The sequence below is a fragment of the Macaca thibetana genome, chromosome 10, assembly GCF_024542745.1.
Source record: "Macaca thibetana thibetana isolate TM-01 chromosome 10, ASM2454274v1, whole genome shotgun sequence".
NCBI classification, from domain to species: Eukaryota; Metazoa; Chordata; class Mammalia; order Primates; family Cercopithecidae; genus Macaca; species Macaca thibetana.
In genome coordinates this window covers 87,249,699-87,263,836 of record NC_065587.1, presented here as the reverse complement: position 1 = coordinate 87,263,836, position 14,138 = coordinate 87,249,699, and the positions used below count along the sequence as shown (strand labels likewise).

Below are 14,138 nucleotides of genomic sequence, written 5' to 3'. Positions count from 1 at the left end.
CTTAGGGTGCTGTCTTGCCTCGACACACATTCAACTTGGGTTGAACAATCTCTGTCACCTAAAGACTGAGTCTCAAGACATTAAAAAGCCTTCACTTTACCCTGAGAATAAAGTTAATTTCTATCAAAATTTACCATTCTGTAGTTATTTTAGAAACATATATTACTTACCTGAGGATACAGAGAAAAGGAATCTGATAACCTAAAAGAAGTGGGGTCTTCTTTGTTATACTGTCCAAACTTTTGACACTATGGAAAGAAAATACCAAAAAACAAACACACACACACAAAGAGAGAGAGAAAAATCTAAGTTAGCATTACCTGGAAATATTCTTGGACTAAGCTACATCCAGTCTGAACTCTGCCACTTACTGTAAGTCCTAGACTAGCACTTCTCAAGCAGGCAAATGACCAGGGGGGACTTGTTAAAATGCAGGCTCTGGCCGGGCGTGGTGGCTCACACCTGTAATCCCAGCACTTTGGGAGGCTGAGGCGGGTGGATCACGAGGTCAGGAGATCGAGACCATCCTGGCTAACACGGTGACACCCCATCTCTACTAAAAATACAAAAAAAATTAGCCGGGCATGGTGGCGGGCGCCTGTAGTCCCAGCTACTCAGGAAGCTGAGGCAGGAGAATGGCGTGAACCTGGAAGGCGGAGCTTGCAGTAAGCCGAGACTGCACCACTGCACTACAGAATGGGCAACAGAGCGAGCCTCCTTCTCAAAAATAAGAAGAAGAAGAATAAATTTTTTTAAAAATGCAGGCTCTTGGGAGGAATTGAAGATTCTGCATCTCTAATCAGCTCCCAGGCAGTGCTGGCCTGAGGACTGCCCTGACCAGAGAAGCTAGGTGAGCCCTTCCAGGCACCTGTTCCACATGAAAACCCTCTAACATCATGAAAACTAACAATTACAGTTACGCTTTGATGTTCTCTCACACTAAAACTCAAATTTATTTCTCCCAGTGGCAGATTTCTGAACCACAATGTTTTCTCCTCCTGCCTTTATTTCTGCTCACACATTTCTGGTCACTAAAGAATTGGGTTATTCACCATTTAAAGAAACCCCATTTCTAACAATAACTTTCTTCCCACAAAATCTGGTGTCCTTCCGCAGTTCTCATCTTCTTGAATTTCCCAGCAGCGTGAGCCTGGTGACTGCCCAAACGTCTTGAAACTTTCTCCTTCAGCTGCTAATACATCACTTTCCTACTTCTCATAATCTCTCCAACCAACCCTTTTCTTCCTTCTTCAATGGTTTTGTTTTCCTCCTCCCCCTAACTGTGAACTCCTTGGGGGTTAGTTCTTGGCCCCCTCCTCCTATCCTCACTGTTATGGGTACAAATGAACACTAGAGCCAGATGGGTGTCACCCAAATCCACCCTCCAGTGTCCAGTGCTGACCTCTAGCCTGAGCCCCAGTCAGGACACCTCGTGAGACATACTTTTGCAAGTTCACATTCAATTATCAAAAATAAACTATTACATTAAAAAAAGAGATTCACCTTCTCTCACCCTAAAATTGCACTCCTTTCCCATCTTCTACCTCACCACCACTCACGCAGTTACCCACGTGTGAAATGTCACTCAATGCTGACTTTTTGGCTTTTGACTTTACAAAGAATCATTTCATCAAGTTTTATCAATTCTTTCAGTTTACATCCTGATTTCAAAACTTCAGCTTCCTCCATCTCTACTGCGACTACACTGGTCTCAGCACCATTGAGCCTGAAAAATCTTCCATTCACAACAATAGCCTTTTCTCCTTGCAATGTGCCTCACATGGTGATATTAAACGTAAACACAAGCATCATGCCGACGTCACACCCCTGCTTAACAATCACACCCAAGTCTCCCTTGCTCCCTAAAGTTAAGGAGCTCCCCAATCAAAGTGTACCTTCCCTGACTCTGTTCCCCACTGCACAACCTGGCCTCATGTGACACTGGTTTCTCCAAAGTCCTCAGCATAAGCTAAAAGACCCAGCTAGCTCCTGCGGGCTCATTCCTGCTAGCTCTCCACTCAGCAGGCCTTGCCTTCTCCTCTCCAATTAAGCTATTCTTTAATAAAAAACCTGACTCAAGGCTCATTTCCACAGGAAGTCTTTGTTAACCACCTGGGCCCTCTGCCCTTTGAAATCTTAAAGCAGCACTTTTCAAATTATGTTTGAAATGTTGACACTTCCTGAAAAATGGATCCATGAGATACCAAGGGCAAATAGAGGGCTGAACAAAATGAAACAGTTTCCTTACTGGGCCTTTCCATGGTGCCTTTGATCACAAACACAAGCTGTGACTCTCCAGGAAGGTAAGATTATTGTGTGCCAATTATTGATTTATTGCCTTGTGCTGGCTCCACACTCACCCCCTTTGCCTGCTGTGCAATGGACATGGGCCCTTTCACTACCTCTCGTTTGCCAGCTGGCACGACATCAAGCTTTGTCAGTAGAGTGCGCCGGAGGTGTCAGCTTCGGGCGCCTGAGTGCTCACTCAGCAGCTTCCTGGGTGCCAGGTCCTGCTGCACCGTGGCTTCCCCGGCGCTGAGTTCCTGAAGAACATGGCAGCCAGCAGCTAAAGCAGCATCCCTGCATGCCTCCAAGGAGACATTTTCCGGTACACAGCTTTCCCTGGCACCCTGGAGGGTGGATTTTCTTCAAATTCTAGAGAGTGAATTTCTAGCAAGTTCCCCTGGCACAGCACCATGGCAACCTCTCTGCAAAAGACTCACCAAGCCATGGCCATGCCGTCCCAACTAGGTCTGGAACAGCCCTGGGGAGAGGGAGCACTTCCTTGGGTGCTCTATCTCAGCCCCAGAAGTAGTGGCTGCCCAATTCTCTATACTTCCTTCTAGCCAGTCTCTCTTCTACTCCCTTATTATATTCTTTATAAAAGACTTCCCCTGTTTAAATTACAGTGTTACTTCTTTCATCTTATTAAACCCAGACTGATATAAGACATCTCCCTAAACTCACCAGGCCTGGATCCCTATTTCTAAAACTACTTTCCAGATTTAGAAGAAAAATACAAGACCAGAGCATTAGCAAAATGACTCAACTAAGTCAACTCAACCCACACAGATTTGTATCACTCTCCAAATGCTCCATGCGTGTTGTTTCTTCCCCAACTATAATGTAAATCTCTGAGGGGAAAATGCACATTTAACACGTCTTTACCAGAATGTCCAGTGCGCGGCATAAGGTAGGCAACTGATAAATTCTTGGTGATTCACTATATAATAATAATTGTGACAATTTTCTTCTCTCGAAAGTAAAGCAGAAACCAAGACTGAACCTAATGCCACTGTCCCCAATTTACCAGTCGGATGAGTTGTCGGTCCAGCCACCGGAGCACATCAGGTCCCTCCTCTGACTCTGCTCGGAACACCCCAAGCCGTGCCATCAAGACTGCTGCAGCCTCCTGGTCAAATGCTGCTTCTATGTGCCTGAGCTGACTCTGTACATCTGCCCAACTGACAATTCCAGAGTTAGTGCCATGCTTATGTTTAGGAGAGAACAGAAAGCCAGACATCCATTCAGATAAAGAAACACAGGGTAGGTGCAGTGGCTCATTCCTGAAATCCCAACATTTTGGGAGGGCGAGGTGGCAGGATTGCTTGAGCCTAGAAGTTCAAGACCAGCCTGGGCAACATTGTGAGATTCCCATCTTGCTACAAAAAGTAAAAAAATTTGCCAGTTTTGGTGGAAGGTGCCTAGGGTCCCAGCTACTTGGGAGGCTGAAGTGGGAGGATCACTTGAGCATGGGAGGTTGAGGCTGCAGTGAGCTGTGATTGTGCTACTGTACTCCAGCTTAGGCAACAGAGCGAGACTGTCTCCAAATGGTAATAAATAATAAGTTTTAATCTATATTTCCTACAAAAAGATGATGCTTCTAGGCAAGCATTCATAGACCCAACTGGGTTAGCCAAAAATGCCTCCCCTTCTGATCAAATAAGCCAATGACGTCTGGTGAGAACCACTCAATGGAATCAAAAAGACAGACTAACAAATGTTAAAGTATCTCTTCAAGGGAAAAATGTCAGTCAGTTCCTCAACAGAAAGGAAACCGGGACTGCTTACTTTCGGGCGATGGTGGTCACGCGGATGCGTCTCTGGGTGCTGGAGTGCTGATAATGCGTGACAAATTGGATCGCTCCTCTGCCTCCTTGGGGGATCGGGGCGTTGTGCTGCAGGGTGAGAGGCCATAACTTTGTCTGTTATGGGCACGACTCAAACACAGTGACAGAGCCCACTGTACTCTTCTAAAATGACTGACACAGCAATGATGGGAAGGTTCTTGACACATTTTGAAGGGTACACTTAGGATTTGCACATTTCACTGCATATAACCTTTATCTCCAAAAAAGATGAAGAACTACATTCAATACTGAACTTAAGTTAATGATATACCTGCTGAAGGGTTTAGGCATGAAATACATGGATGACTGCGGCTTGTTTTGAAATGCATCAAAACGAAGATGGATTGATGGATCACAAACTGGACGAGTTATTGCTGATGAATTGTCCAGTCTGTGATGGACTGTTAATCATTAAACAAACACAGGCATCCCTCACTTATTTGCAGATTTTTTAACAAATTGGAGATTTGTGGCAATCATGCATCAAGCAAGTCTATCAGCGCCGGTCTTCCAACATGTGCACACTTCATGTCTCTGTGTCGCAGTTCAGTAATTCTCACAATATTTCAAACTTTTTCATTATTATTATATATCTGCTGTGGTGATCTATGATCAGTGATCTTTGATGTTACCATTTTAATTGTTTTGGGGTGCTACAAACTGCACCCATATAAGATGGCAAACTTAACTGATAAATGTCGTGTGTATTCTGGTCGCTCCACTGACTGACCTTTCCCTCATCTCTCTCCTCCTCCTTGGGCCTCCCCTATTTCCTGAGATACAACAATATGGAAATGTGGCCCACTAATAACCCTACAATGCCCTCTAAGTGTTCAAGTGAAAGGAAGAGTCACACGTCTCTCACTTTAAATCAAAAGCTAAAAATCATTAATCTTAGTAGGGAAGGTACGTTGAAAGCTAAGATAGCTGAAAGCTAGGCCTCTTGCCCCAAACTGCCAAGCTGTGAATGCAAAGAAAAAGTTGGAAATTAAAAGTGAATACGTGAATGATAAGAAAGTGAAACAGCCTTATTGCTGATGGGGAGAACGTTTTACAAGTCTGAATAGAAAATCAAACCAGACACAACATTCCCTTAAGCCAGGGCTTAATCCAGAGCAAGGTCCTAACTCTCTTCAATTTATGAAGGCAGAGAGAGGTAAGTAAGGAAGCTGCAGGAGAAAAGCTGGAAGCTGGCAGAGGTTGGTTCCTGAGGTTTAGGGAAAGAAGCCATCTTCATAGCATAATGGCACAAGGTGAAGCAGCATGTGCTGATGTAGAAACTGCTGCAAGTTATTCAGATTAGCTAAGATCACTGATGAAGGTGGCTACACGAAACAACAGATTTTCAATGTAAAGGAAATAACTCTTCTGTTGGAAGAAGATGTCATCTAGGATTTTCACAGCTAGAGAGAAGTCAATGCCTGGCTTTAAAGCTTCAAAGGGCAGGTTGACTCTCTCTTTAGGAATTAATGCAACTGGTGACTTTATTTTGTTTTTCTAAGACGGGGTCTTGCTCTGTTACCCAGGCTGGAGTGGAGTGGCATGATCTCAGCTCACAGCAACCTCGGCCTCCCAGGCTTAAGAGATTCTCCCACCTCAGCCTCCCAAGTAGTTGGGACGACAGGCTTACACCACCACATCTGGCTATTTTTTGTATTTCTGGTAGAGGAGAGGCCTCACCACACTGCCCAGACTGGTCTTGAACTCCTGAGCTCAAGCAATCCACCCACCTGGCCTCCCAAAGTGCTGGGATTACAGGTGTGAGTCACCGCCCCCAGCCAGCTGGCGACTTTAAGTTGAAGCCAATGCTCATTTACCATTCCAAGTATTCTAGGACTCTTAAGAATTGTGCTCAATCTATACTTCCTGTGCTCTACAAAAGGAACAACAAAGCCTGGATGACAGCATGGCTTACTAAATATTTAAAGCCCACTGTTGAGACCTGCTGCTCAGATAAAAAAGACTCCTTTCAAAATATTACTGCTCATTGACAATGCACCTGTCACTCAAGAGCTCTGAGGGAGATATAAAGGAGATCAACGTTTTCATGCCTGCTAACACAACACCCATCCTGCCTCCCATGAATCAAGGAGAAATTTCAACTTTCAAGTCTTATTACTTAAGAAACACATTTTATAAGACTATAGCTGCCATACATAGTGATTCCTGGGATGGTTCCAGGCAAAGAAAATGAAGAATCTTCTGAAAAGGATTCACCATTCTAGATGTCATTGAAGCACTCATCATTCATGGGAAGAGGTCAAAATATCAACTTTCACAGGAGTTTGGAATTTTACTCCAATTCTCATAGACAATTTTGAGGGGTTTGAGACTTCAGTGGAGGAAGTCACTGAAGATGTGGTGGAAGCAGCAAGATAACTAGAATTAGAAGTGGATCCTCAGCTGGGCACGGTGGCTTACGCCTGTAATCCCAGCACCTTGGAGGCCGAGGCAGGTGGATCACCTGAGGCCAGGAGTTCGAGACCAGCTGGGACAACATTGTGAAACCCCGTCTCTAATAAAAATACAAAAATTAGGTGGGTGTGGTGGCAGGCACCTGTAATCCCAGCTATTCGGAAGGCTGAGGCAGCAGAATTGCTTGACCCTGGGAGGCAGAGGTTGCAGTGAGCTGAGATGGCGCCACTGCACTCCAGTCTGAGCACTTGCTCCAGACAGAGCAAGACTCTGTCTCAAAAAAAAAAAAAAAAAAAAAAAGTGGATCCTGGCCAGGTGTGGTGGCTCACACCTGTAATTCCAGCACTTTGAGAGACTGAGGTGGGAGGATCACTTAAGCCCAGGAGTTTGAGACCCGTCTGGGCAACAGAGAGAGACCCCATCTCTCTCTATTTTTTTTTTTTTTCTTTTTGAGACGGAGTCTCACTCTGTTGCCCAGGCTGGAGTACAGTGGCGCAATCTTGGCTCACAGCAAGCTCCGCCTCCTGGGTTCACATCATTCTCCTGCCTCAGCCTCCCAAGTGGCTGGGACTACAGGCACCCATCACCATGCCTGGCTAATTTTGTTTTGTATTTTTAGTAGAGATGGGGTTTCACTGTGTTAGCCAGGATGGTCTCAATCTTCTGACCTCGTGATCTGCCCGCCTTCGCCTCCCAAAGTGTTGAGATTACAGGCATGAGCCACCGCACCCAGCCTTTTTTTTTTTTAAGACAGAATCTCCCTCTGTCTCCCAGGCTGGAGTGCAGTGGCGCAATCTCGGCTCACTGCAACTTCCACCTCGGTTTAAGCGATTCTCCTGTCTCAGCCTCCTGAGTAGCTAGGATTACAGGTGTGCGCCACCATGCCCAGCTAATTTTTCTCATATTTTTAGTAGAGACGGGCTTTCACCATTGTTGTTTAGGCTGGTCTCGAATTCCTGACTTCATGATCCACCCGCCTCAGCCTCCCAAAGTGCTGGGATTACAGGTGTGAGCCACCGCGCCTGGCCTATTTTTTTTTATTAAAAAGATAAAGAAGTGGATCCTGAAGATGGGCCTGAATTGCTACAATTTCATGATAAAACTTTAATGGATTCGGAGTTGTTTCTTATGGATAAGCAAAGAAAGTGGTTTGTTGAGATATAATCTACTCCTCATGAAGATGCTGTGACATTGTTGAAATGACAAGAAAAGACTTACAATATTACATACACTTAGCTGATAAAGCAGCAGCAAGGTTTAAGAGCATTGATTACATTTTTGAAAGAAGTTCTACTGTGGGTAAAAAGCTATCAAACAACACTGCATGCTACAAAGAAATCTTTCCTGGAAGGAAGAGTCGACCAAAAATTTCATTGTTGCCTTATTTGAAGAAATTCCCAGGCCAGGTGCAGTGGCTCACACCTGTAATTCCAACACTTTGGGAGGCTGAGGCAGGTGGATCACTTGATGTCAGGAGTTCAAGACCAGCCTGGCCAATGTGGCAAAAACCTGTCTTTACTAAAAATACAAAAACTGGCCGGGCGCGGTGGCTCAAGCCTGTAATCCCAGCACTTTGGGAGGCCGAGGCGGGTGGATCACGAGGTCAGGAGATCGAGACTATCCTGGCTAACACGGTGAAACCCCGTCTCTACTAAAAATACAAAAAAATTAGCCGGGCGTGGTAGCGGGCGCCTGTAGTCCCAGCTACTTGGGAGGCTGAGTCGGGAGAATGGCGTGAACCCAGGGGGCGGAGCTTGCAGTGAGCCGAGATCGCGCCACTGCACTCCAGCCTGGGAGACACAGCTAGACTCCGTCTCAAAAAAAAAAAAAAAAAAAAAACAAAAACTACCCAGGCATGGTGGCAGACACCTGTAATCGTAGCTACTCGGGAGTCTGGGGTGGGAGAATGGCTTGAACCTGGGAGGTGGAAGTTGCAGTGAGCCGGGATCACACCACTGCACTCCAGACTGGGTGACAGAACAAGACTTCGTCTTAATTAAAAAAAAAAAAAAAAAAAGAAGAAGAAAAGAAACTGCCACAGCCACTCACCCTACAGAACTACCAACCTGATCAGTCAGCAGCCAACAACATCAATGTAAGACCTTCCACCAGCAAAAGATTATGACTCGCTGAAGGATCAGATGATCATTAGCATTTTTTAGCAATACAGTTGACCCTTGAGCAACACAGGTTTGAACTGTACGGGTCCACTTGCATGTGGATTTTCTTCTGCCTCTGCCACCCGAGACTACAAGACCAAGCCCTCCTCTTCCTCCTCCTCCTCCTCCTCCTCCTCCTCCTCCTCAGCCTACTGAACATGAAGACAAGAGTATGAAGACTTCGCGACGTCCATTTCCACTTAACAAACAGTAAATATACTTTCCCTCCCTTATGATTTTCTGAAAAACATTCTCTTTTCTCTAGCTTACTTTATCGTAAGAACAGAGGATATAATATATATTACTTACAAAATACGTGTTAATCAATGGTTATCGGTCAGGTTTCCAGTCAACAGTGGACTACCAGTAGTTAAGTTTTGGGGGAGTTACGGTTGTATGTGAATTTTTAACTGTGCAGTGTTGGCACTCCAACACTACTCAATGGTCAGCTGTAAAGTAGTTTTCTAATTAAAGAATGAACAGGCCGGACGTGATGGCTCACGCCTGTAATCCCAGCACTTTGGGAGGCCAAGGTGGGCGGATCACAAGGTCAGGAGATCGAGACCATCCTGGCTAACATGGTGAAACCCCGTATCTACTAAAAATACAAAAACGATTAGCCAGGCGTGGTGGCGGGCACCTGTAGTCCCAGCTACTTCGGAGGCTGAGGCAGGAGAATGGCGTGAACCCGGCAGGCGGAGCTTGCAGTGAGCTGAGATGCGCCACTGCACTCCAGCCTGGGCGACAGAGCGAGACTCCGTCTCAAAAAAAAAAAAGAAAAAAAAAATGAACAATGTTTTCAAAGACATAACACTATTTAACACTTAACACACTATAGTGTAAACATTACTTTTATATGCAGTAGGAAACCAAAATATTCACATGACTTGCTTTATTGCAATATTCACTTTATTGTAGTAGTCTGGAATTGAACCCACAATATTTCCAAGGTATGCCAGTACAGTAAAATGTTAATTACAGAACCAAGTTGATGGGTGCACCTAGGTAGTACGTGTTCACTGCAGAATTCTTTCAATTTTTCTGTATGTTTGGCATTTTTCATAATAAAATATTAGAGAAAGAATCGATGCGCTCAAAAATTCACCGACATGATGATGACTAGTAAAATCCATTACACTTCTAATGACCTTATCAATTCAACAATCAAGGGACAAAAGTAATTTGCTGCCTGACTCCGACTAAACCCTTGAAGGAATAAATAAGAGGAGGTCATGCCAGACTATCATCAGGCCTAATACAATACCCAAGGAATATCGGTTTGTGAAGAAAGTAACCAGAGACCACTGGTTTGAGATAAATCACAGAACAGGACACTAAGACATGAAGACATGTGAAGAAATCCAACTCACCTGATTGACAACTTCAAAATAGATGCCAAGTGTAGATGTAGGATCTAGGCCACAGATTTTCCACTGACTCGTGCCACCAACACCAAGTTCCTAGGGGTAGGAAGAGGAATTTAAAAAACAAAACCAGAAAACCATCCCTATGGTTAATCGCTAATGAAAAGTACTGACTGAGTAGGGCAGGCTACTTAGAGTACCTTCTTTTAGGACAACATTTAAGTTGAAATGAAATCTTCTACTGAAAAGAGAACAACTGCAGACCCGATGAAGGCTTAATATTTACATTTATACTTTAAAATTAAGCTTTTTATATTGACATTCTGACTAATTTTTATTATATCACGTATACTACACATATATGTTGTTTATATTTATTTATTTTGAGATGGTCTCTCCCTCTGTTGCCCAGACTGGAGTACCATAATACAATCACAGCTCGCTGTAGCCTCGACCTCCTGGGTTCAAGCAATCCTCCTGCCTCAGCCTCCCAAAGTGTTGGGATTACAGGTGTGACCCATCATTCCGGGTTTACACATACACTCTGTGTGTGTGTCTGTGTGTGTGTGTGTGTGTGTGTGTGTTGGGGGGGGTGTCTCCACATGACACATAACACTGAAATCCACAAATAATCAAGTCAGACTCTTAAGAAAGACTCTTAAAGTGAAATCACACGCAGCTCTAAGGTGGAGAGCGGAGAGGGTGCGCTCTGTTCTGTCAGTACTTCCTAAGCTAGATAATGAGCTAGATGGATTCACGGGAGTTCACCTTCCTTGTAGTGGCCTTTTCTAAAGGAAGCAAGTGTTTATTATCTGCTGGAAGGTAAAGAGCTGTGCTCAGGAAAAAGGCCAAGAAGTCTAAGGAGCATTCATGCCTCCTCTTCTTGCCTTGCTAACCCCATTCTAAGCACCAGACCGATGACGGCTCCTCCAGAGCTCCAAAATATCATTTTCTTACTGATACACAAATTCCTTACTTAAACATTTGCTCTTTAGATGCCTTTATTGGAGAAACAATAAAGACAATTAGGAAACGACCATTTTATAACCCTCAAAGAAATAAACTGATTTGCGTGAAGATCAGTGGATGCTAAACACCATTAGGCCGTTGGCAAACAAGATTTTCATATTGTGCTACACACTCTCATTCAAAAGACTGCCCGCTCATGGCAAAGGGGAAAGTCTTCCCTTGCGGTAGAAAGGCAGTGGGGCAGTCACCAGCATCACCATGCAATCTAACTCAGCACATCTAACATGGGGCAGCAGACATAGTGCCTCTGGAGGTGACACAGCATGAAGTACACACTGCCCAGGAAGAATGTTTGGCAAAAGGCTTCACCTGAATCTAAACACACCTTTAACCATAACTCTCACTTTACAAAGGCTATAGTATCAAATGCAATGCCGGTTGGGGGAAAAACAGCTACAAAGGGCATCTGGGGGGAAATTAGAGAAAAAATATGAATTAGATATTAGGAAATTACTATTTTCTTAAGTTTGATAATGACATCATGGTAGGAGAACATCCTTGTTTTTAGAAGATGCATACTGAAGTGCTTAAGGACTGTCATGATATCTGCAAATTATTTTCAAAGGTCAGCAAAAAAAAGTTGATAAGTCAAATGTGGCAAATAAATGACAATCAGATAAAGCAAATGTGGCAAACAAGACAATACAGCAATTATGGCAAAATGTTAACAATCAATGACTAAATGGTAGGTATACAGAAATTCATCATACTCTTCTTCAAACTTCTCAGTATGTCTGAAAATTGTATTTCCTATTCTCTGCATCCTCATTCCCCAAACAAAACTTTCATGGCTGAATTCTACTAGAAAAATTAATTAGCTTGTACTAATTCATAAAAATGCCTTCTTAAACTATTTCAGGAAGTCTTCAGCAGGCAGATTTTAAGTCCATGAAAAATATTTTATAACAAGGCAGTCTTCCAAAGCCTTGCCAGGAAATAGGGGTACAAGCCCCTTAGTACTCTGGGAGTAACGAATGACTCATCAGATGGGCTTTAGGGCAGCAATCTGCCTCACTCAGAAGACTACAGGAATATGCTCTCAAATCGCCTTGCCTCTGCCAAGCTCAGCAAAAGTTGAATCTATGTGGTCACTCAGGAACGTTTGTTGCTGACAACATGAAAGAAGACCCACACTTCCAGTGTGCCAGGCACGAACTGCTTCACCTGAACCAACTCACTTAAACCTCCTAACAATGCTGTAGAGCAGGCACTGTTATTATCCCCATTTGCCACGTAAGGATACTGAATCACACAGCAAATAAGTCCTTTGCTCGGGCCAGGTGTGGGGTGTAAATCCAGGTGCACCCTGGATCCACATCTGGTTCTCTGGTCTACCCTCCCACTGACGATGACAGTGAGGGAAGAACATGACTGTGTAACCCCAGCCCAGGACCACCCTAGAGAGGCCTTGCCAAACCAAATGGTTTCCCTCCTAGCAAGTAAAGTATAATCAGAGGAAGTGGACAATAAGCAAAGCCACTCACTCCAAATGGTAACTAAACTGTTCTCAAAATCTATTACAAGAGAAAACAGACATCTGCACACACAGCAGTGTCACCCACTTCCACACCAACTCATGGTGGTCTCTGTTGTAAAAGGCTTGTTATTAGCTGAGTGAGACAAAGGTATCACCTCTAAGGGCAACGAGCAATAGGCTTACTCTGGAGGGACTGTGCTGAATGTTTGCCTTGTGCTGAACAGCATGGCATGGCTTCGGCACAATGACCACGGGCAGTAGAGTCACGGACACTTGGGCTCTAGCTCCTGCATGTCAGTTCTGACCCTGAGCAAGATACTGAACCTTTCTGAGCCTCAGTTTCCTTCTCTCTAACTCTTTAGATGAACAGATGGAATAACACCACCTCTCCGAGTAAAGTCATCAGTGAGGGTTAGCCCTTCTGTCACTGCAGACACATCCGACAGGTGACACATGTGAGATCATCATGCTCTGACACTTCTGACGGGTTAAATCCAGGGCAGGAGGTGAGGGTGACGGAGTTGTTTTCCTTACATTTTCTGACACACACGGTCCTTTCACATTCAGAGATACGCATGGACCAATGGCTCCTGCAATCTTCAGTTCCCGAGAGGTCTATAACAAATACATGACAGTGTAAAGTTAAAGATCACTTCAATCCACCCTGCTCTCATCTTGGCCACAATGAAAGCTTAGAGGAAAAATATAACACTACTATTCTGCCAGGAGAAAACCCCACATGGATCATAACTACTTAGACCTACAAATTTCTCCGCAGCCACTGAGATTAGAACTTTAATAAAATCCGCCCTTAGAAACACGTGAAACAGGAGCATTTTCAACTCTCACAACTTACTTTTTAAACTTTGAAATTACTGTACATGTAGATAACAATTCTAACAATACTACATTCTTTTCCAATTCCTTGTATGAATATATTCACATTCATGTATATCCATAATTATTTGCGTATTCCTAATCAGAGAACATACTATTTTGTGTTGCTTTAAAAATACTTAATTCATGAACTCCAATATAATGACAAGGCCAACATACCTAGATTTTTAAAATGTGAATTCATTTCAAAAGTCCATCTTTAAAAGAAAACCCTTAAACATTTAAGATTATGGTTTAAAGTTTAACCTAGATGATTTAATAATTATCTCTAATTCTCCAAGTAATAATTCCAATTATATCTTCTAATGGTGGCCCCCTACCTGCCCGCCAACCTGCGACTCTGTTGCCCACACTGAGTGCAGTGGCACAATCATAGCTCGCTGTAGCCTCAAACTCCTGGGCATACGTGATTTTCCCGCCTCAGCCTCCTGAGTAGCTGGAACCACAGGTGTGCACCACTGCATGTGGTTAATTTTTCTTTTTTAATCATTTATAGAGACAGGGTCTTGCTATGTTGCCCAAGCTGGTCTGTAATTCCAGAGCTCATGCAGTCACCCCACCTTGGCCTCCCAAAGTGCTGGGATTACAGACATGAGCCACCGACATGAGGCCTAACACCCTCTTCTAATGTTTTCTCAATGACTTAGAATCAGCTGTATCAGGGCCA

At 44.0% G+C, this 14,138-nt stretch overlaps 2 protein-coding genes across 7 annotated transcripts in view; both read right to left on the bottom strand.

The window, feature by feature from the left end:
* The window catches only part of DTD1 (D-aminoacyl-tRNA deacylase 1), a 333,903-nt gene that overhangs the window by 214,816 nt on the left and 104,949 nt on the right, over positions 1–14,138 (bottom strand). The gene's annotated exons all lie outside the window — the stretch shown is intronic.
* SEC23B (SEC23 homolog B, COPII coat complex component) overlaps positions 1–14,138 on the bottom strand; it is a 48,236-nt gene that overhangs the window by 17,496 nt on the left and 16,602 nt on the right. For all 4 annotated transcript variants that reach the window (XM_050745351.1, XM_050745352.1, XM_050745353.1 and 1 more), the window contains exons 11-15: positions 13,109–13,189; positions 10,075–10,164; positions 4,072–4,178; positions 3,311–3,464; positions 171–248 (exon numbers count right to left, since the gene is read on the bottom strand). In XM_050745351.1, coding sequence (XP_050601308.1) covers positions 171–248; positions 3,311–3,464; positions 4,072–4,178; positions 10,075–10,164; positions 13,109–13,189 — 510 coding nt within the window. The remainder of the gene's footprint in view (positions 1–170; positions 249–3,310; positions 3,465–4,071; positions 4,179–10,074; positions 10,165–13,108; positions 13,190–14,138) is intronic.